Below are 22,419 nucleotides of genomic sequence, written 5' to 3'. Positions count from 1 at the left end.
TAATAAGTTACTCTATGCATTTTTTTAACCTTGTTAAACGAGTTAGATTAATTCATCTAAATTTAAAATTCAAAAGAATAAGATTAAACAGATTTAGTAGGTCAATAAATTTTAAAATTGGCTCATAAATCTAATCACACAATATATTTATCTTTTGCTTCAAATAAAAATCTCATGCTCATTTGACACATACATTTAAAGTATACTTTTTGAGATTTTAAAAATCTTTTCAAAATTTTTTAAAAATTTTAAATATACAAAATATATTTTATCCCTAATTATAACACTAACTTGATGAAGTGATAAATATTAAAGTAAATAGTCATTTTTGACTATAAAAGATTCAGATGCAGATAAAATTGACCATAAAAGATTGAAACTAAAATTATACTCATACAAAATAAGTTTTGTCTGACAAAAATGATCAATTATTAATCAATTAAAGTTTTTTATAAATTGAATCTTTGCATGATTAATAATTGATAAAAATTATTAACTCAAAAATTCAACATCTTCAAAATCTTAATTGTTTTTTTATATTAATTTCACAACTCATTTACTGTTTGTTTTCTTGAATTTTCTGAATTATTGTTTTATGCTATTTATTTGGAACTCACAATATTCGTTTTAACTTGTTTAACTAGCCTAATCACTTAATTATTATTGATTGATTCATTAATTTTTGTGAAATTGATACTTATTCACTTGAGTTATTATTTAATACGATCCGTTACATTTACTATTTAATTTGTGGCATTGGAAAGAAAAAAAAGAATGAAAATTAAAAAGAAAATGATTATTTTTTATTGTTTGGTTGAGGAGAGAAAATAGAGAAAAAAAATTAGAAGAAAAGAAAAGTAGGCGAGACTATTAATTTTTTCTTTTGGGTTAAGTACTGTTTTCGTCTCTAAGATCTCGGGTGAAAATTAATTTCGTTTCCAACTTTTTTTCTGTTATTAAAATCATCCCCAATGTTATAAAATGATATAAAATCATCCTTTTGTCCATAAATAAAATTTTTCGGATAATTTTGTCCTTAAGCAAAAATAAGCACCTACTGAACTATGATAGGTGTCCAGTTCCCGGATATGGCAACGAATAATGGATTCTGGAAGGATTCTTCTCTCCAACCACAGCCTTAAAATCTAAGCAATTGCAAGGAAAGGTTATAGAGAATAATCTTTCTGTAAGCAAGATTCAAGATTCACAAATCATAAACAATCACCTTTCAAACCTGGAGAACTTTGAGCAATGGAGTCAACAAGAAAAAGTAGGTCCACACTTTCCGATGCAGGCTTGACTCAGTTTCTAGACTTGGTACAAGAATTTCTATCACCTAGAATACACCCAATCAGACCCAACCCCATAAAAGTACAGATATATCAAGAAACTAAATGAGAAGCACTAAGTACGAAAAATTTGTTTAGGAAAACTATGGCGAAGCTTCTTGACGATTACACATTTTACACTCTCGTAATAAACTTCACACACTCTGTTATGCTGTTGGAGGAGCCAGTATGCTTTATTACCAGCCCCCTGCCTTCCCCAAGTAGAACCACACTGTTGATTCAACACCTGCTCTTGAGAAACCTGAACACAATGAAAAAAGATTATTAGATTCAAGTTTTTCAGAAATACCTTCTTCCCAAAGACGGTTTTGTTACCTGAGGAGCGTGGTTACAGAACGAACGACATATGGTGGTGTGGAGGTTCTTCGGCGCTACTGTGGTGGCGCGTGCAGAGTTAAGAAACTCTCTGTTGCTCTGAGACACGTGGTTGTTCAGCTTCATCCTGGCCATTGGTTCTGCGGCTTGGTATATAATCTCCCAAGGGTCGTTTTGGTCGACGAACGGCGTCGTCGATGGGGAAGGAATACGGGAAGATCCGTTCGATGTTCCTTCGCCAAAAACTAAGCTACGGCCGAACCAGCTTCCGATTCCGCTAAGGGTAGACTGAGACGAGCCGGCCATACCGTGAGTTTTGCATGTCTGTGAGGGTAAGGGGTGGGGGTGGAATGGGGTGATTTTTTTATTATTTTTTATTTTTATTGAAAGGGCAAAATTGTTTGAAATAATTTATTTATGAACAAAAGACGATTTTATAACGTTTTGTAACGTTGGGGATGATTTTAATAATAAAAAAAGGTTGGGAACGAAATTGATTTTCACCCCATATCTTATGGACGAAAATAGTACTTAATCCTTTTCTTTTCAATATTAAAAAAATTATTATGTTTCTCTACTTTTAATATTATTTTTTTAATATATTTTATAATACAAGAATAAAATTATCTTTTTATAATATTTCTTTTCTTCTTATTTAACAAAAAGAACTACATATACAAACTAACTTATAATAACATATAAACTTAACAAATAGTAATAAATTAAGTAAATAATAAAATATATAAAAAATTAAACAAGACTAACGAAAAAATAAAATTAATATATTTAAATAAAGAAAAAATAAAACATGCTTTACTTATTCTATTATATATGATTATGTGTTTTAATTATTGATTCAATAGTTCTCTTGTAATAGAAAAGAGAATAAAAATAGAATTTTTTTTTTATAAAAGAAGAGTGGAAGACTACTCGTTGAACTGAATTTTTTAAAAAAAAAAATTAGAGTCAAAAAGTGGAAGAAAAGAAGATTAAAGAGATAAAAATAGAATTTTTTTATATAAAAAAAGAGTGAAAGACTACTTATTGAACTGGAATATTTTTTTTTTAAAAAATAAGAGTAAAAAATAAAAGATATAAAGATTAAAGAGATAAAAAAAAAACTTTTTACTGCTGCAAAAGTGAAGAATTTTTTGAATGTATGACCATATTGAAAAGAGAACATCGTTTATATTTTATTTTTTAAAGAAATTGGACTAAAACTATTATTTCTCATTAGCATTATACAAGAATATTGGGCTTTTTTTGTGGGTTTGTTCTAACTTATTAATGAATTATATTTATCTATTATAATTTAAAAAGGAGATTTTTTTTCGTAGAGGGAGAGACTGGGTATTAAATAGAGGGGGACTATTTCCATAAAATTTTTTTGGGAAATTCTACCGTGCTTACAAACGTTTTCAGCATAGTATGCTGATTGTGTGTGGCAATATGAATGATTGACACGTGGAGGTGAAAATGGTTGTGAGACGGAACAGGAGAAGCATCCCGTACAAGAGTAATTATGTGTAGTAGTTAATTTTATAATTAGTTGATAAAATAATTTAAAAATTAAGAATATAAAATATATAAAAAAATATAAAAATTTTATAAGTTGTTTAAATTTTAGAATGTATAAAATTTATAAATTTAAATTAAATAAAATATTAAAAAAGATTTAATCATTCTATTAGTTTCTATAGTTTTGTAAAATTTTCAATTAGATCTTTATACTTTTTTTCTTTTTAATTAGGTCATTGCATTCCATTTTTTTTCAGTTAGGTCTCTCTTAGCCGTAATTAGCTTAATTTTATAGGGACCCAACTAAAAAAAATTGGTGCAAGGACCCAAATAAAAGAAAAAAAAGTATAGAGACCCAATTAAAAATAAAATTGATGCAAGAACTCAATTAAAAGAAAAAAAAAAGTACAGGAACCTAATTAAAAATTTCGTGAAACTATAAAAACCAACAAAGTAATTAAATTTAAAAAAGATTATTATATTATTATTATGTGTAACAAAATTAAGATAAACATTTATAAAGTAATTATTTATAAACATTATATAAGTTTATTCATTTATTTTTTTAATAGTATTTAATTTGAAGCAAAGATAAACATTATATTCAAAGTATTTTTTATCTTCATGCATAATTTTAACTTTTATATTCAATTTATTAAATTATCTTTAATTTTATTATTTTTTTAAAATTATTAATTTATACTTTTATTATATTCATGTTTTATCGATTTTTAACAAATCGAAGGTGGTTCGATATCTAATAGTCTGGGTTCGATATCTAATTCATGTTTTATTATATTAATGTTTTATCAATATTTAATTAAGTCCTTGTACTTTTTTTTTAATTGAGTCTTTGCACCAATTTTTTTTAATTAGGTTCCTATATTTTTTTTCTTTTATTTGGGTCCCTACACTAATTTTTTTTAGTTAGATCTCTATAAAATTAAGCCAATTACTATTAAAAGGGATCTAATTGAAAAAAAATTTAGTACAAAGACCTAATTAAAAAAAAAAGTATAAAAACCTAATTAAAAATTTTATAAAATTATAAATACTAATAAAATAATTAAACTTTTTTTTAAATATTTTATTTAATTTAAATTTATAAATTTTATACATTCTAAAATTTAAATAACTTATAAAATTTTTATATTTTTTTATATATTTTATATTCTTAATTTTTAAATTATTTTATCAACTAATTATAAAATTAACTACTACACATAATTACTCTTGTACGGGATGCTTCTCCTGTTCCGTCTCACAACCATTTTCACCTCCACGTGTCAATCATTCATATTGCCACACACAATCAGCATACTATGCTGAAAACGTTTGTAAGCACGGTAGAATTTCCCAAAAAAATTTTATGGAAATAGTCCCCCTCTATTTAATACCCAGTCTCTCCCTCTACGAAAAAAAATCTCCTTTTTAAATTATAATAGATAAATATAATTCATTAATAAGTTAGAACAAACCCACAAAAAAAGCCCAATATTCTTGTATAATGCTAATGAGAAATAATAGTTTTAGTCCAATTTCTTTCTAATTATTTTGTTATTATTTTTATTACAAATCAAATAATATAATATAAAGTTAAAATGATGTTGAAGTAAGAATGATAAGAAAAAAGAAATGATCCAGTCCAATAAAATTTTTTATAAAAAGAAGAGAGTACTTGAGAAAAAAAAAAGAGAAAGAAAAAGAACGTAGAGATAGAAAAAGAGCATGGAGTAAAAAAGTACTTTTTGAGAACAACGCAAAATAGGAAAAATAAGAAGGGGTAACAGTGGAATAATAAAAAATAGCACCATAGACAAAAAAGAAAAAAAATTCATAAAAACAGTCCGTGTCTCTCTTCCAAATTCCGTGTCCATCATTGTCCTTCGTAAAAGAATGGACACAAAAGTATAAAAAACTGTCTCGGAGACAATATGTTCAATGTCCATGTCTTTGCTCCAAACGCTTTTTAAGAATGTGATGTTCATGTCTCCGTGTCCTGTCTCCGAAAACAAACGCTACCTACGTGTCAATCATTCATATTGTCACGCAAAATCAGCATAGTATGCTGAAAACGTTGGTAAACACGATAGAATTTTTTATTTTTTTTAGGAAAAATTAAAATTTTGGGCACCGTCCCCTTCAATCCTTGAAGCCTCCGCGCTTGCCTGTTTTCAATTCATTTCGAGCAACTAAGTATATGTTTTCAATTGGTTGAACTTTTTATAATTGATTATATTTTTTTGAAAAATACTAACAATAATTATAATAGAAATTTTTTTTGGTAACTAAACAATAAAATTTAATTGAATAAAAAAATTATAAATTTAAAGTATCTCTCTTAATTTCACTCACTTCACATGTTGTTAATATTATCATACTCTTAACTCCTAAAATAATATCAATAAAATATTAAATTTTTTGAAATTTGAAAAATAAGAAACTGATATTCGAAAATATTTTCTGCAATAGAGAGTTGAATTCGAAAATTCTAATTAGTGAATATGCCTGAGTGCTATTAGATAGTAAAATTGTTACGTATCTTTTTAATAAATATTATTTGTATTATCTTAAGTTTGGGTTGATGTCTTATTTGACAATGTAAAAAGAAAATTAGTTATAAAATTATAAAAGTATTTATTATACTATAATATTTTTCTATAACTCTGAAAGTGAGTTTTTTTTTTCATTGAAAACAAAATATTTCTCTTCGGTTCTATGCTTATGCCAAAAAAAATATAAAAATATATTAAATATTATTAGTGATAATAAGTGTTATTTGTTTTTCATGATATTGAATTAATTACTTTTGAAAATTTCATTTACCTTATATTTTTAACAATATGAAAGTATTCAACTTACAAGTTTTAAAAAAATTTTATTGAATTCAATTTAAAATTAATAAAATTCTTAAAATAGAATTTAGATACTCATAATTCTATAAAAATAAAAAATGAAATAAAAAGTATCAATTTTTTTGTCAGATATTTTTGTCATTAATTATGCACAAAGAAGATAAAGTGAATACATGAAATAAAGTTAAAAAAATAGAGTTAAAAAAAAGATTTAAATTACTTTTCAAAAAAAATCTCAAACAAAAAACTTCAAGTTTTAATTTGGAAATTATAATGAGAAAGAACAGTAATTAATTCTTTCTTTAAAGTTATCGCACAAATATCAATAATATCCACAAGATCAAAAATCTCATTTTAAGAAACTTATCTAGAATAACAAATCTCAAAAAAATAACTATTATTTGTTTTTTTTAGATTTATCTTTAGCTTTATTAATAATAATATAAAATTTGACATCTCTAATCTATTCTCTAATTGAATTACTCATCTTAATAGCAAGAAAATGTAAAACTTCTTTTTAGACATCAATTAAAATATACTTAGCAAATTTTGAACATTTTTCAAACACATTCTTTTTCACTCTTTCATTATAAGATCCTAAAAGTTTTAATATTTCTAGAAAATTATCTCTATTGCTTGAACTTTGACTTTTATCATATTTTTTTAGGCGTAACCTGGAAATGTCAACCATCTAACGTAATCTATAGATGCTCCTAGTCGAATTTGATTATTTTTAATCTCTTCTGATGTTTGCTTATGAAGAAGTCTATCAATATGTTGTGATTATTTTATCAAATTATCACACGATTTTAGCCCTTATGATAAAATGAGTTGGGACCTTTGTCAATGTGATTCAGAAGAGCACATTCTTTTTCACTATTTATTTTTCTCCAATTCCTAAAATCATTCTCAATAAAAGCATTTGAACTTGTGTTGATTGAAGATTTCTTAGCATAAAGAAAACATAAAAAATAGTATATGGCATCATCTTCTATAGAATATTCTAACCAAGATGAAAATAATTTAAACCATGAAACTTGAAAGTGACGATGATTTTTATCACCAGAAAATGAATAGTTATCAAGAATTGGTTGATTTGGCCCAACTTTAATATAAGCCCGACGAATTTTATCTCTTTGATTTGGATGAAACTTCTAAATCATTGGTCGCATTTCATGATCTCTTTCTAAATGAAAAACATCTAGTTAATTAGGAAGAAGTTGTGGATGCTTTAAACTATTCAATGGAGAATTTGAAGTAATAAAATTTAATGACCCTCAAGTGTTAGAGTAATAATAGTAGAAGTAACTTCATTTTCTTGATCATTTTCTTTTAAAAAATGTATCAATAGTTTTAAACTTACCCATAATTCAAATGGCCAAATAAGTTCGTATAATAAAAAATGCATTTAGCAAAAAGTACAAGTTACAATCTATAATCTTTATAAAATATAAAATTATATTTCAATTTAAAATAAGATATTAAAATTCAGAACAATAAATGCTAGTATTGTAGTATTAATAATACAAAATTATAATTAAGTAATTGATGGGTAAAGTACTAAATTAGTCTCTTATATTTGGGCATAATCCTATTTTGGTCCTTAAGATTTAAAATGTCCTATTTGAATCCAAAAAAAGTTTCATTTAGTTTCAATTTAGTTCCACCATAAGGTCAAAGTTAAATAATTACACGATAGCAGTACAAGATTTAAGTCGATAATTTGGAGAACAAATACAAGTTCTAAAGGTACAAAATTAACTGTGAATGTATTAATATATTTATTTATCATTCTCCTTAGTTCTATAGAAAATATTTCATTTAAATTGTAAAAAAATGATAAATAAATGTATTGATATATCCACGGTTGATTTTGTGTCTTTGGAGTTTGTACTTATTTTTCAGATTATTGATTTTGTTCTTATACTGTTGTCACGTAGGATATTCTGTTAATTATTTAACATTGACCTCACAGTGGGACTATATTGAAGCTAAATAAAACTTTTTTGGATTCAAATAGGACATTTTAAACCTTAAAGATCAAAACAGGATTACGTCCAAACGTCGAGGACCAATTTAGTATTTTTCCCATAATTGATTAACAAAAAAAAGTCAATATACAAACTAACTTATAATTATAAACTTAACAAATAATAATAATTAAATAAATAACCAAATATATAAAAAAATTTAAGCAAGACTAACAGAAAAATAAAATTAATTTATTTAAATCAAAAAAAGAAATAAGATATGTTTTACTTATTTTATCATGTATGACTATGTGTCTTAATTGTTGGTTTAATAGTTTTCTTATAATAGAAAAAAGAGTAAAAATATTTTTTTTTGTGAAAGAAAAATGAGAGATAAGTTGTTGAATTAAAATCTTTTTTTTAATCGGAAAAAAATAAAAATAAAAAAATAAAAGATAAAAAGATTAAAAAGATAAAAAATGAGAGGAATAGAAAATGTTATTATTGTGCAAAAGTAAAAATGAGAAATTCTTCAAGTGGAGGAGGGCATTAAAAAAAATAAGAATTTATATATTTTTTAAATAAATTAAACTAGAACAACTATATCTTATTAACTTATACAAAAATATCTAATTTTTTTTGCTGGATTTACTCTAAATTATTAATGAATTATATTTATCTATTTTAATTTTAAAAAAATATTTTTTTAGAAGAAAAATGAGATAATAAAAAAAAAGATGAGTTATCTCCATCAATTTTTTTAACAGAAATCAAAATTTTAGCCCCGCCGAATCTTTAGAGCCTCCGCTCCTGCTAACTTCTAGCTATTAAATTAGAAAAAATATAAATCCGCTACATGTTTAGATAATTAAATTTAATGTTATCTTTCTTAAGCTGTTACAAAAGATAGATTTTCTATACCCATATAAATATATTTTATTGTCGCCAATAGAATTTAGCAAGAAGCATTCAATTTTTTTCAGTGTTCGTATCTCCCTTCAAGGTAATTTTTCATTCTTCCTTGCTTTTCAAACTATTTTTCTTCTTATTGTTTTACAATGAAAAAAGTCGCAAGTAAGCATTCAATTTAGTTTTTTTTCTTGTTATTATTTTATAGAAAACTCATTCTGAGATTATATCTGAAATCCAATTTATAAGTATCATGCCAGAGAGATAGAGAGAGAGAATAGGAAAAGAGTAAAGTTCTGAAAATGTATTAGGAATGAATTGATAATAAAATTGAAAACCCACTGTGATTACATGTGTATCTCATAATATATAGTTATAGGAAATGCTGACTAGGACTGTAACAAACTCACTAACAAGCTATTAGTAATCCTAACAAGAGACTTGGATAACTTGCAAACTAAAGTCGAATTTTCTTTGTAACTAGGGGATGTTTCATATAAACTTCCTCAAAGAGATCACCATTATGGAAGGCATTGTTTACATCCAACTACCTAATATTTCGCCCTTTGGAGACAACAAGAGATAACACCATTCGAATTGATGTGGGGCGAATGACAGGGCTAAAAGTCTCTTTAAAATCCACCCTAGGTCATTGGCTAAAGCCCTGAGCAACTGAGCGGGCTTTGTACTTCTACAAAGAGTCATCCGAGTTGTACTTAACTCGAAACACCCCTCGACACCCAATCGATTCTCTTCCCTCTGGCAGCGGTGCTAAACTCCAGGTTCTAGTTCACATAAGTGCTCCATATTCTTCATCCATTACTTGCTTCCAATGAGGTATGGTGAGAGCCTCTTTGTAATTCTTTGGCTTCAAAGAAGGCAGAGATGACTTAGTTACATAAGGAATATGGCGACGACAACAGCATGTCGTAGAAGGAGATAACAGGCGGAGCCAACGATCCGCTAAGACTAACGTATCTACAACTCCATCCCCGAGTGGCAGTCAAATGAAGGCGTGAATGCAAGATCTTGGGTTTAAAATACCATTCTTTGACTATGTGACCATGGGATATCAGGGTTGTGGAGGTGCAAGAGAGGCCTGAATAGGTTGCTGAGAAGGGGTAGGGGCAGGGGCAGGTGCAGGTGGTGATAGATTGTTGGAGTTAATTGACAGTGAAGGAGTTAGTTGTGGCTGGTAAAGCAATTTGGGGTTGTGGCATAGGGTTATTAGAAATAATAGGAAGATGAGGATTTGCTGAAGGGGAGCTAGAGAAGGGTGAGACGTCATCGGATGAAGCAAAATCAGTCTTGAAGGAAAACTTTATTTCATAAAAAAAGACATGAGTGCAGAGGATAATTTTTCCAGCGGCAATCAAACATTTGTAGCTTTTGTGTTACACTCCATAACCAAACAATACACAAGGTTCAAATCGGTCATCAATTTTATGGGAGTTGTAAGGCCTGGTATAAGGAAAGCACAGACATCCAAAGGTTTGAAAAGATAGGTAATCAGGTTTAGAGTTGAATAGTCTTTCATAAGGTGTTACATTATTTAGCACCGGAGTTGGTAGAGAGTTTATTAATCTAATGGCAGTCATGAAGGGATCCCCCCAGAACCTTTTTGGCATACACGCAGCTACCAATAATGTCAATCTAGTTTCTACAATGTGTCTGTGTTTGCACTCAATGGCACCATTTTGTTGATGTTCATATGGGCAGGAAAATCTCCACATAATACCTGTATCCTGCACTAACTTTGCCAAACTAATATCTTCTTTAGCGTTATCATTTTGCACACATTTAATCTTAGTTCCAAGTTGCAACTCAGCCATAGATTGAAAATTTACAAACGTAGATCTGATTTGAGACTTAGAAGACAACAGATAAATCCAAGTAAAACGTGAGAAGGCATCAAGAAAATGAACATAGTATTTACAATTATTAACTGAAGCAACCGGGGCAGGTCCCCAAACATCTGTAAAGACCAATTCTAAAGGTTTTGTGTAAAGAGAATCAGATTTAGGAAAAGGAAGTTGATGTGCCTTTCCAATACAACAAGAAGAACACACAAAATTTATTGATTTCAAAGGAATATGACATGACTTAAGAACTTGACTAACTACCGAAGATAGTAGGCCAGCAGTAACATCATTTCTTGATTTCGGACAGAAATTTCAGAGAATTTGTACAATGCTTTATCAATTGTTCCTTGGAGTATGACCTCCTTAAAAACCTTGCATTTGACAACACAATGATCATCATGAAATTTAAAAAATACCCTATTATCTTTTGTAAACTGATAGACACTTAACAAATTCTTTGAAATTTCTGGAACTAGTAGTAATTTGCTAAGTAAGAATTATTTTCTATTCAGATCTGAAATGAAAATTGAACTTCCAATGTGACTACTTGGCAAACCTGAACCATTGTGATGGTGAATCTTTCTGAACCAACGTATTCAGTCTTTTCGCCAAAGTTGTGAGCATCGGCAGACATGTGGTGCGTGGCTCTTGAATTTGGAAACCAATCTGAATCTTGTAGCATTGTTGGAGTAGCAAATTCAGCATCATTCTGAACCAAGGCATTTGTGTATGAAAAATTTGCGCTAGGGCTGTGCAAATGTGATGGGGCTTCAGCTCTTCCATTACCATAACCATCATACCTGTACCAACAATTGAGAGCCGTGTGCCCAAATTTGTTGCAAACTTGGCATTACGACGGTCTAGGACCACCTCTTCTGTAATTTTGAAATTGAGACTGCACCGTTCTTGCTCCTCTCATAAATCTTGCACCACCTCTGTCACGAAAGACACCTCTTGCTTCCACGAAAACCACCTTTTGAGTGATAGAACTTTGATTAAGCGTGAGCCAAGTGTGCTTGCACAAGGTGATTTGGTTTCTTGTACTTTTCTAACAACTCCTCATGTGCCATTAGCAAAGCTTCTAATTTTTCTATGGACACAGGCTTGGCTCTTGCCGTGATTATTATGATAAAAGAGGTATACTCCTCAGGCAAACCATTCAACACAGCTTCAACATGATCAACATCACTAATTGCAGCTCCAACACATACTAATGGATTAACTATTTTCTTAATTTCAAGTAAATAATATGAAACAGAACCTTCCTTCTTCGTATTGACTAGTTCTTTAATTGCCTAACTTTTGCTGTAATTTGAGATGCGAAGAACGTTTCTAACCTGCACCAAATTTCATGCGAGAAGACACAACCGACCATTCTCATCGTCAACCACTTGCTCATCAGCACTAGTAACCAAATCTTCAACAATACATCCTGCTTCTTCCACTTCGAATACGCTGGATTTATCACATCGGCAACTTCATTTCCATTGGAGAGATACTTCACTAGAATTGATTGTCTTGTGATGTGGTCAAGCATCTCATATCTTTCAATCATAGATTCTACTTGATCCTTCCATGGTAGATAGTTATCCTCATCCAATCTCATAGCTATTAGACTAGAGAAAGCTTGCGCTACTTGTGTCAGAGACATTGTTGCGGAAGTCATGGGAGAGAGAAAGCTCTGATACCATATAGGTATCAGGCCAGAGAGAGAGAGAGAGAGAGAATAGGAAAAGAGTAAAGTTTTAGAAGTATGTTAGGAATGAATTAATAGCAAAACTGAAAACCCACCGTGATTACATGTGTATCTCATAATATATAGTTATAGGGAATGTTGACTAGGACTGTAACAAACTCACAAACAAACTATTAGTAATTCCTAACAATAAGCTAACAATAAGCTAATTTCCTTTATCTCCTTCACAATTTTTTTTGTAGAGGACAAATTTGCCGTGTCCTCGACGAATCTTGTCAAATTCATAAGGTTTTTTTGTATATATGTGCCAGTTTATTTTTAGTGTTGGAGAGCACCATTCTTACTATATCATTGCTATATCTGCATGTATGTGTCATATACAATTAAATAAATAATAACTTGAAAAAGTCATACTTGTTGTTTATCCAACTTTTTTTTCCATTCAAACTAAACTAAATTTTCTTTTAGAATTAAAAGTTTTAGCCATAGTTTATATTCTTCTCAAATTGGAGGGACATAGACTTTAAAGTTCGCCATACAATTTTTATTGAGTTTGCCAAAGAGCATGACAAACTTGTCCCTGCTCAAATAATAATAATTTTTTTATTTTATTTTAAAAATTTCTTTATTATTATTGAGGAAATTTTTATGAAGTAAAATAAAAAAAATTAATTTCAGAAAATTTTATTTTATCTTTATTTTTTGAATCTATTTTTTTTTGTTTACAAGAGATTTTGGATGAGGTTTGCCTAATCTTTCGGCGAACTTTATCACAGCTAGCAGGAGTTAGGCGAATTTTTTTTAAATGCTAAAATTCACTTAATGTTGGGACAAACTTTTTGTAAACAAAAAAAATTAAATTCTAAAATATAAAGGTGGAGTAATTTTTTTTTAAAAAGTATTTTTTTATTTTACTTCCGTCAAAATTCCTTATTCATGATATCTATATTACATGGATACATGCGTTATGCCAATATACTCATTTCTAACTTTGTTATAATGTTTATGTTTAGGTTGTTGTTAATTCTATGTAAACTTTAAAGTGAATTCAAAATATGCACACAAATTATGAGAATCTAACATGGTTTACACATAAATTAAAATAACACATAAATTGTGGGTTTTTTTTTTCAGAAATAAAATAAAAAATTCATATTTTCTCAAACACTATTTTTAAACTTTAATTCTCTAAATACGATTTTTTTTGTTTAGAGCAAGTTTGTCGCACTTCCGACGAATTCAGAGTTCACTTTACCCCGGCGAACTCTCTTCACATGTTTTAAACCCTACGTTTTTAATCCATTATCATCATCTCCAAATAGTATGCAGATCTATAAATAGTATATAGGAATACACAAAAATACACAGACAACAAGCATAGTTTCTTCAAAAAAATTTTTAATTATAAATTAAAAAATAAGCCATATTTAACAATGACAACCATTATTATCGTCTCTAGAAATACAAAAGTACACTGGAATAAAGCCATATTTAACAAGAATATTTTTAATTATAACTCGTATTTTATTTTAAAAAAATTATTTATATTTTTTAAAATTTATTTCAAAATAAAATACGACTTATAATTAAAAAAATTGTTGTTAAATATGGTTTATTTTAAAAAACATACAACTCTACAGAGAAAGGATGAGAAAAGAAACTTACCTTTTTCTCTTGCAAGAAAATGGAAGCAACAGCACTCGAAAAGGAAGGAGCTTTCTTCTTTCAAAGGGTGTAGATGGAAAAAGTTTTCAGAAACGAAACAAGCAAGAAGAAGGAAAAATATTTATACACACGTTAGGGGCACAAAGGTAAAAACAACGCAGACCATTCAAAAGTTGCACCGTTACCAATGTAACCGCCCCCGCGTATAAATGCTCAGACCCTTAAGAGACGCGACGTTTGATTTGACGCGACTGTTGAAAACTTTTAAAACACGTCGGTTCCGAAAAATCATGTCGGATCCTTATCAAGTCGGCTACGGTCCTGAGTTATAATACTCGACCCCAACCCTTAAAAGGAATTGGGCTCGAGTAGGGGCACTGTTCATACCCTGACCCAACGCTAAGGCCCAAGTCCATGTAGCGAGATCCAACCCACTAATTAGACTCCTCAATATACCGACCTCCTCTCAAGAGGTCGGTGCTCCCTACGGCTTGCTCTAAGGAAGTCAGGATCAAAGGTTACCTGGCAGATAATAACTGCCCCTAAAATCTCTCAACCCACTTCCAGGAGCCATATCGTAACCTCCCTAAGATAAAGGGACGGTTATCCACCCTAAAAGGTGGAACTACTCCAACGGTGGTTATTGGTTCACCACTATAAATACACTGACATCTCTCAGGTATCTCTAAGTCCTAATACTCTCTAGACCTGCTCACACCCTTGCTAACTTAGGCATCAGAGTGTCTTTGCAGGTATCACCCCCCATTCTCCCACACTCACAAGTCGGAAGGAGTCTCTAAAGGTGCTAACCCGCTCAAAGGCTTCCTCCCTCATACGATTGGGCCAACCTAACGAGTCCAGCTCATTAACCTCCGGTTACCCAACGTAACAAGTACTAAAAAATTTTAGTTTTGGTCTTTAAAGTTTAGACCAAGTCCTAATTTAAATGTAAAGTTTAAGACATTAAGTTAACTATTTAAACTATTTAAATATTTAGTTTTAATTTAGAAAATACTAAATATATTTATATATACTATTTAGTTTTAGTTTTGAATTTTGTTATAAAATATATACATTCTTGCTAGTGAAAAAATATTATTTACTTTTGTTACGGTTACAGACCCGGCTTTTGGATTCCGCACCCGAAACGGCTTCTGAATTCGGATATCCGGATCCTATTTCTTATTTTTAGAAGGCCCAAAACCAGCTTATTAGACCTCTGCATTCAAATAAGAATAATTTTCTTATCTTGGTCAAATAAAATAAGATAAGATAATTGTCATCACTTGTATAGAAGGGAGCTCCAGGCTCATTGGATATGTCATTCATTCTACACATCTCATATCTGTCAGATCCATTTTGATTTGAGCGTTAGAGTGTCTTTGTAAGTACCATTTCCATTGCTCTAGTCAAACGATTTGGCCACTATTTCAACCTGTAAGTCCCTGATCCATCTCACAACCCATACCCTAAACATCCAGTACAACTTTTAAAAATTTTGTGAATTTACATATATTTATATATACTAACGCACTTTGTATGCTTTTGTTTTTGGCTAAAATTTCCGCACCTGTACCTGTATCCCTACGACTTAGAACTATTTTATGTAACATCAATCCTAAATCAAACATGTTCTTGGTTATTTTTATAGTTTCTAACAGTAATAATCTTCTTTTGTGGTTTAGTAAGACAAGGTTCAAAACTGCATTCAACACAAATTCTTCAAAACATGGTGCCGAAGCCATTTTTTGTTCCCAACTATTCTTCATTATCTTGTACTTCTTCTAGCTATGGTAGAAAGAGACCTGCAACAGCTAATGGAAGAGAAGGAGGTTATCCATTGGAACCCAGAAGAACGCGAGTGAGTTTTATATAAGAACATTAAAACCAATGACTATTTTATAATTTGAATTCCTATACTATTAAATTCTCTTAATCTCTTGTAATATTTGCTTAACATGATTATATTTCTGGTTTTAGGCAATTTTTGAAAGGAATTGAAAAATATGGTAAAGGAAAGTATAAAAGAATATCTCGCGAGTTTGTACCGTCGAAGACTCCAAAGCAAGTTGCCAGTCATGCTCAAAAGTACCTTTTAAAACAACAAGAACAATCTGAAGAAAACACTAATAAAAGAAGGTGCAATAATATCCATGATATGAATAATGCTTCCAATGTTGGAGAAACTGAACCAAACAAGTTGGAGAAGACATTGACCATTAGGGAGCCACAAGTGCAACATGGTACCATTGATCAGCACAATGATGTAGAGCCAATAATAAGTTTGGAGAGTGCCAACAATAATCAATTTGAGGTCATTCCGAATTCTGGTAATTTGCATAGCGATGATCCTTATGAATGTGATCAGTGTTTCCGTGAGGCTTTAGAGAGCTTAGTTGCTCAGGGTGTGACCTTTGACGGTAATTCTTGGTGCATACCACCCCATACAATAATTCCGAGGATTCTTTTATAAAGAGACACACTAGCAACTGTTCGTATACCGTTAGTTCTAAAACGTAGGCATTATGATTAGTCTATATTTATCTTATCTTAGTGGGATAAAACTAATTTTTCACTTTTCAGCATAGTTTACTCTACTCCTCTCTCAAATTTGCTTTTAAGTCCATACTTGTAAGAAATTTTGGATAGAATTAGGGGTGTGCATGGCCTGACCCGACCCGACCCTGAACAGTTTAGAGACTAATTTTGTGTGATTTCATTGGGTCTAGAGTCGGGTAAGGGTCTCAAAAAGTAGACCCGGTCATTATTTTCGGTCAGGTCCGGGCCATGGTTCGGGTCGTCCGAACTCGGCCTGGTGGTCCGGTCATTATACACAATTAATATTTTTGTGTTATTAGTGATGGATGATGGCTATTTTTATGTGAAATTTAAGTATTGTAAACCTTAATATATTGTGTTATTAGTTATTATAAGACTATAAGTTAATGTTTTATGTTTAAAATGCATAAGATTTTAGACTAATGCATAATATTATGTTATTTGTATTAATTTAAATATTTGGTGTTATTATACAATATTAGTATTAATTATGGTTATACTTTAATTTTAGAGAAAAGTTTATTCTTGTTATATTTTTCTAAGTGAATTTTACCATGTCAAATAATAGTTGGAGTCTTGAAAATTTGGATATTTTCACATGCTAGCTTATAAAAAAGTATCAAGGTAATGTAATGTTAACGATCCGATAATCGTGATCCGAAAGTGTATAGGTTTTATCGAGTTTAGGGCCGGATTCAGGTCTAATAAATAGGCCTGGTATATATTTTGGGCCGAATCTAAGTCACATCAAACCTGGTTTCACCCGACCCATCAAACCTGGTTTCACCCGACCCATGCACACCCTAATAGAATGTCAAATGAGAATCTTATTATATCTATTTTTGCACAAGAGAATTCTTTTGTTGATTACTAATTAATAATAGTTTTTACCCATGTTCATTTGACTTGATATTTAAGCTTGTTTAATATGGAACGCGCTCCATAGTAAGGAGTTTTCATGTAAACTAGTAAATTAAGGATATTGGATTTGATATTTAAGCTTGTACAATGTGAATACAATTTTGAACACATTAGTTTTACATTAAAATTGTTTTCTTAATTGCAAGTTAAACTCTGCTAAGCATCATAAGAAAGTTAAGGTATTAATCCATATGTTTATATTAATATCTAATTTCCACTATTTTTTCCAAAATCACTGTCACTGAACATTCCAAACAAAAAGACAAATGTTTAATATTAAATAGAAAAAAGTTCAAAACTTCTCTTTAAGAAATATTATCTAACTAAAGAAGTAAAGACTTTTTTCTAACTAAGAATTTAGATTTAGGTAAATTCGACCTCTATTGTTTCATCAAAGACGTGTCCTCCGAATCAGAGACAGACTGAGATTCAATTGGGAAGCCTGTCTTGAACCTACGATCTTATTATATACATTCAGAATTTCAGACAATGAAGCAAATGATTCTATATAACATTTATAGTCTCCCAATTTGTTCAATCAAAGGTGTCAACAATGGCACAGAATAGAGAAAATAACAGTTGCATCTTTCAAGAAAAAGGATTATACACGTGTGGTAGAATCCAGAGGTACAACAGAATCTGGAAAATCAGATCTCTGTCCGGCAAGAGAGTAATATGCAAGAATGTGTGCCGGATGCTCAACAGCTACAGGGCCTCGAGATTCATCATTGGCAATCACACGCCTCGAAGGAATCAACTCAATATTCCAAAAGGGGCGAGCCATAGCCACAAGATCACCTCTGGAAGTAGATTGCCCACATCCTTGCACCCACAAGTACCTAAGCGAAGCCAGTTGCGTCGCAGCAGCAGCTAGTGCACGCTCGCTGAAATGATAACAACCTCTCATTTCAAGTTTCTGAAGATTAGGACATCCCTTAGAGAATTCCAAAAGCCCTGCATCAGACTCCCCAAGGTAACCAAGCAGCATCCACCTAACATTTTGGCTGTATTTCCCAATATAGCCAAGACCCTTGTCGGTCAAGCCCCCGGGACGCAGATATAGTGCAAATCTTATAAGCTTGTCGCAACCCATGAGTAAAGCCCTTACTCCATTGTCAAGTGGCAAATCAGTTATTTTTTCACGGTGATCAAGCAAGACAAGCCGAAAATCATAGAGATTTTTGGAGTGAGTACCGATGTGTTCGAGACAGGCATTCGTCATGTCAGATACATAAACAGCCAAATATTCTAGTTCTGGACATCCCTGTGACAAAGCAATCAATCCTTTATGGGTAACACTAGTACCAACTTCATCACTGTCTCGTTCAATCCTAAGCCTTTTAAACCTCTTACAACAGCGAGCAAGAACTTCCAATCCTCTATCTCCAATCACATTCCTCGACTGTCCATGGGGAAATATAATATTAAAAATACAATTCTGGCCATTCAAAATAAACTATTTTGTCTCAAGATGTTGTTATGAATAAACAGTTAAACACCCAAATTGGTCCATAAGGAATTTTAAATCCTGACGCTTTGGTCCCCAATAAGTTTTTATTTCCTCAAGAATTACTCCTGTTGAACAAATTGGTCCCTTCGTTGTTTTGAAAATGACTAATTTGTCTTATAATGATAATTTTTGGGACCTAATTGTCTTAGGATTAAATTTGTTAAGAGAATTATTTGTCCACATGCATATTAAAAACTTGATTGAAAGTGATGGAGAGACTAACCTGTCCGATATGAAATTATTTGGGGACCAAATTGGGTATTTACTCATGTTGTTATCGACTTAAAATTATTTTCTTTTTCAGAGTTTCTACATTTCCCTTTATGCTTGATCAAAGAAGTTCAATTCAAAACAATATATACAAACATCAACCCAGTAGAGAAGTAGACAGGTAAATTAAGATATCTCAAATGGCAAGAGCTCTGGAACTTACCTCAAGGACCTCCAAATTGGGGCACCTCTCGATTAACATACAATGATCCTCTGAATCCAAAAATGAATAAAGCAGATCCAATTTTGTAAGCCCGGATGCACACCTGAACACCACCGGCAACTCATTCCCTCCGATATATGTCAAACCCAATCGGTGTAATTTTTCTGGTAACACAACAGCATTGTACTTATCCGGTTCGCAGTTGTAGGAACCTCCACTAAATTCTTCTAGAGCAGAGGCATAGCAAAAGAAGTTCACAAGATCCAAGACTTCAGAATCAGTAATTTTCACAGAGACTAAGTTAGGACAATTTTTGGCTATAAGTTCCAGGTCCTGAAATTTGACAGCAGCAATGTCTGTCAAGTAAAAATTCAGCGTCTCAAGTACAGTATTGTTCAAAGCAAGCTCATGCAGCCATTCACAATCTTTCTCAACAATTGTGCTTTCCTCCAAAAACAAGACTCTTAAATTCCTGCAAATTTTGAAGTTCACATTCAGAGCTGCACAATAACTATGTTGGCATGAATTCAATTATTATTATCGCATCTGGTTTAAGAAACTGATCAGTAAATTCAGCATACTCCAAACATCAGTCAACTAAAAATTGCTATCAGTTTGAAACAGGAAAACTAGGTTAAATCTTCCCATCACCCGGCATTTTGCCTAATTATCAGAAAAAAAAAAAAAAATCTTGGATATTGGTCTAAAATGAAATAAGGCAGAATTTATCATTCCAAGGGTATGAAACAAAAGCTTCCTACCGAGTAAATAGCCATTTTGCACCCTGGAATATTACGATTTTGACAAAATCGACCCCAAAAGATGCAAATGAGAAAATGACCTCCAAAGATATTCTCTATTTGATAAAATGAACCAAACTTATACAAGTAAATTAACTAAACGTTTGGTTCAATTTGACAGACGCAACATATCTTTGGAAATCATTTTGTCATGTACATCTTTTGAAATTTAATTTGTCAAAATTGTAATCTTTTAGGGTCAAAATGGTTATTTACTCCTGCCAAACAATTGGAATAGCAGAGTGATAGTAAAAGCACAACGGACTGGGAAAATAAATGAGAATTTCTAATTTAACCGTTGAAAATTGGCAAAGTGAAGTACCAAATTTAGTTATGAAAGATCATACCCTGACAAATTTAACTATAAAAGAACAAAAATTTCCCTGGTATACCAAAAGGCTTGATTCGTTCGTCAAATCTACGCAAAAATTATAAAAATTTTGAAGCGAACATTATCTTTTGTTAATAATTTTCGTTATATTTGAATTCCCTTCTTCTTCTACGGATAATTTTGTACTTTACTCAAGAAAACCTAAAAGATAAAATAAAATAATAAAATTAGGGCATGCTCAGTTTACAGGTCCCAAAATAGGAACATGATTCCAACGTTCCAACTTCGAACGAGAGTCAAAATAGAAAAAGAAAAAACCACTATGCTTTAAATGATTGAAAACTTGGTCTTTTCTATCTTAGGAAAAAAAGAAACAAAAATGAAAAAAAAAAAAGGAATAGTGCAGAGTTCAGAGCATACCTGCAAAACCTAGTAACAAAGAGAAGGCCATCAGTGGAGAAACCAGAACACTTATCAAGCTTCAAAGCCTCAAGCACGTGACCACGTGACCTCGCAAGAAGCTCAAGATCCGAATCCCTAACAATCATTCGCCGGAAATGAACGCTCTTCAGAAACTCGAAACCCTCCGAGATTTCCCTCACCCAAGGTGTCACGTGACCACCCCAATCCTCCGGTATGAGGTTGAACATCGCCGCCCTCGGCTTCCCCTTCAGCTTCAGGGACTCCAGCCGTGGGAACCGCCGCCTAAGGCGCTCCGGAGTGGTGGTGTAGCAGAAGGCGACGGTGACGTGCTTGCGTGTAAGAGAATCGAGCTGGTGCCATCGACGACAGACAAGGGAGACGGCGCTGCGGTCTTTGGGGTCGTCGATGTAGCGAACGACGCATTCCATGGCAGCGTCGATGTGGCAGGTCTTGGGTTTCGCTCCGGATCTGACCAAACTATCAGCCATGGGGTTCAGGTGAGAGTGAGAGCATGGAGCCTATGGAATCTTTTGTACGGTCCCATCTTCTTTGCTGTGTAATATTCTCATGTATATAGCGGAGCCTATGAAAATGAAATTTGGACAATAATTGGACAATTTTTTAAAAGATAAATATTTTAAACAAGGCTCATTTTTTTTTAATATTGGAGTGCTTCGGGCTAATTTTTTTGCATATAATGCAAGGTTTGGTGTAACGTCCGGTTACGGAGTTTATAGGTATTTTATATTGGTGTGACGGTAGTTAGATAACAGAAGAAAATTGGACGGTCCGATTTTTTGCAGGTGTGAAAGGGCACAAATTGGACCGTTCAATTTGTGCATGGTGGATGTTGCGTGCAAAGAAGTCGGACCATGCGATTTGTTGCATGGGAAAGATTTTTTTTTTTGCCCAACCAAATCAGACTTACCGATTTGAGGGCTGCATTAAAAAAAATAGCAGGCACCCAAATCGGACCCAACGATTTCTGGGTTTTAAATTTTTTTGGGCGGGCTGTTTAGTAATTGGACTGTCCGATTTTTTAGTTCAAAAAAATTCGAATGGCCATGCAAGCGGCCGGATAGTCCGATTTGAGTGTGATATATATATGTACCTACCCAAGCTGACCAACCCATTTCATTTTCTTCTTCTCCGGTGCTACAAGTCTCTAAACATCTTTTCTGTAGATATCTTCTTCTTATTGGTAGATCTCTTCTTCTCTATTATCATGGATGACAGAGTAAGATTAAAAGTGTATTATCATGGACAAATTTTATTACAAACATCAGAAGAAGTAAAATTTGTG

General features: G+C 31.5%; 2 protein-coding genes across 2 annotated transcripts; one reads left to right on the top strand and one right to left on the bottom strand.

The window, feature by feature from the left end:
- The first annotated feature begins 15,929 nt into the window (after positions 1–15,929).
- Positions 15,930–16,612, top strand: LOC107469645 (transcription factor KUA1-like). The gene is made up of 2 exons (XM_016089022.1): positions 15,930–16,000; positions 16,120–16,612. The coding sequence occupies exons 1-2, from the start codon at positions 15,930–15,932 to the stop codon at positions 16,610–16,612; spliced, it is 564 nt and encodes a 187-aa protein (XP_015944508.1).
- A 1,487-nt stretch (positions 16,613–18,099) lies between these two features.
- LOC107469652 (coronatine-insensitive protein 1) lies at positions 18,100–21,710 on the bottom strand. Its single transcript, XM_016089030.3, has 3 exons — positions 21,114–21,710; positions 19,563–20,034; positions 18,100–19,021 (listed from the first exon to the last, which is right to left on the bottom strand). Exons 1-3 carry the CDS (start codon positions 21,602–21,604, stop codon positions 18,221–18,223), a joined length of 1,764 nt encoding a protein of 587 aa, XP_015944516.1. The 5' UTR covers positions 21,605–21,710; the 3' UTR covers positions 18,100–18,220.
- Positions 21,711–22,419: the final 709 nt, after the last annotated feature.

Source organism: Arachis duranensis, chromosome 10 (genome assembly GCF_000817695.3).
Source record: "Arachis duranensis cultivar V14167 chromosome 10, aradu.V14167.gnm2.J7QH, whole genome shotgun sequence".
NCBI classification, from domain to species: Eukaryota; Viridiplantae; Streptophyta; class Magnoliopsida; order Fabales; family Fabaceae; genus Arachis; species Arachis duranensis.
Note: the sequence above shows the minus strand (reverse complement) of the source record. Positions and strands in the feature narration are given on the sequence as shown.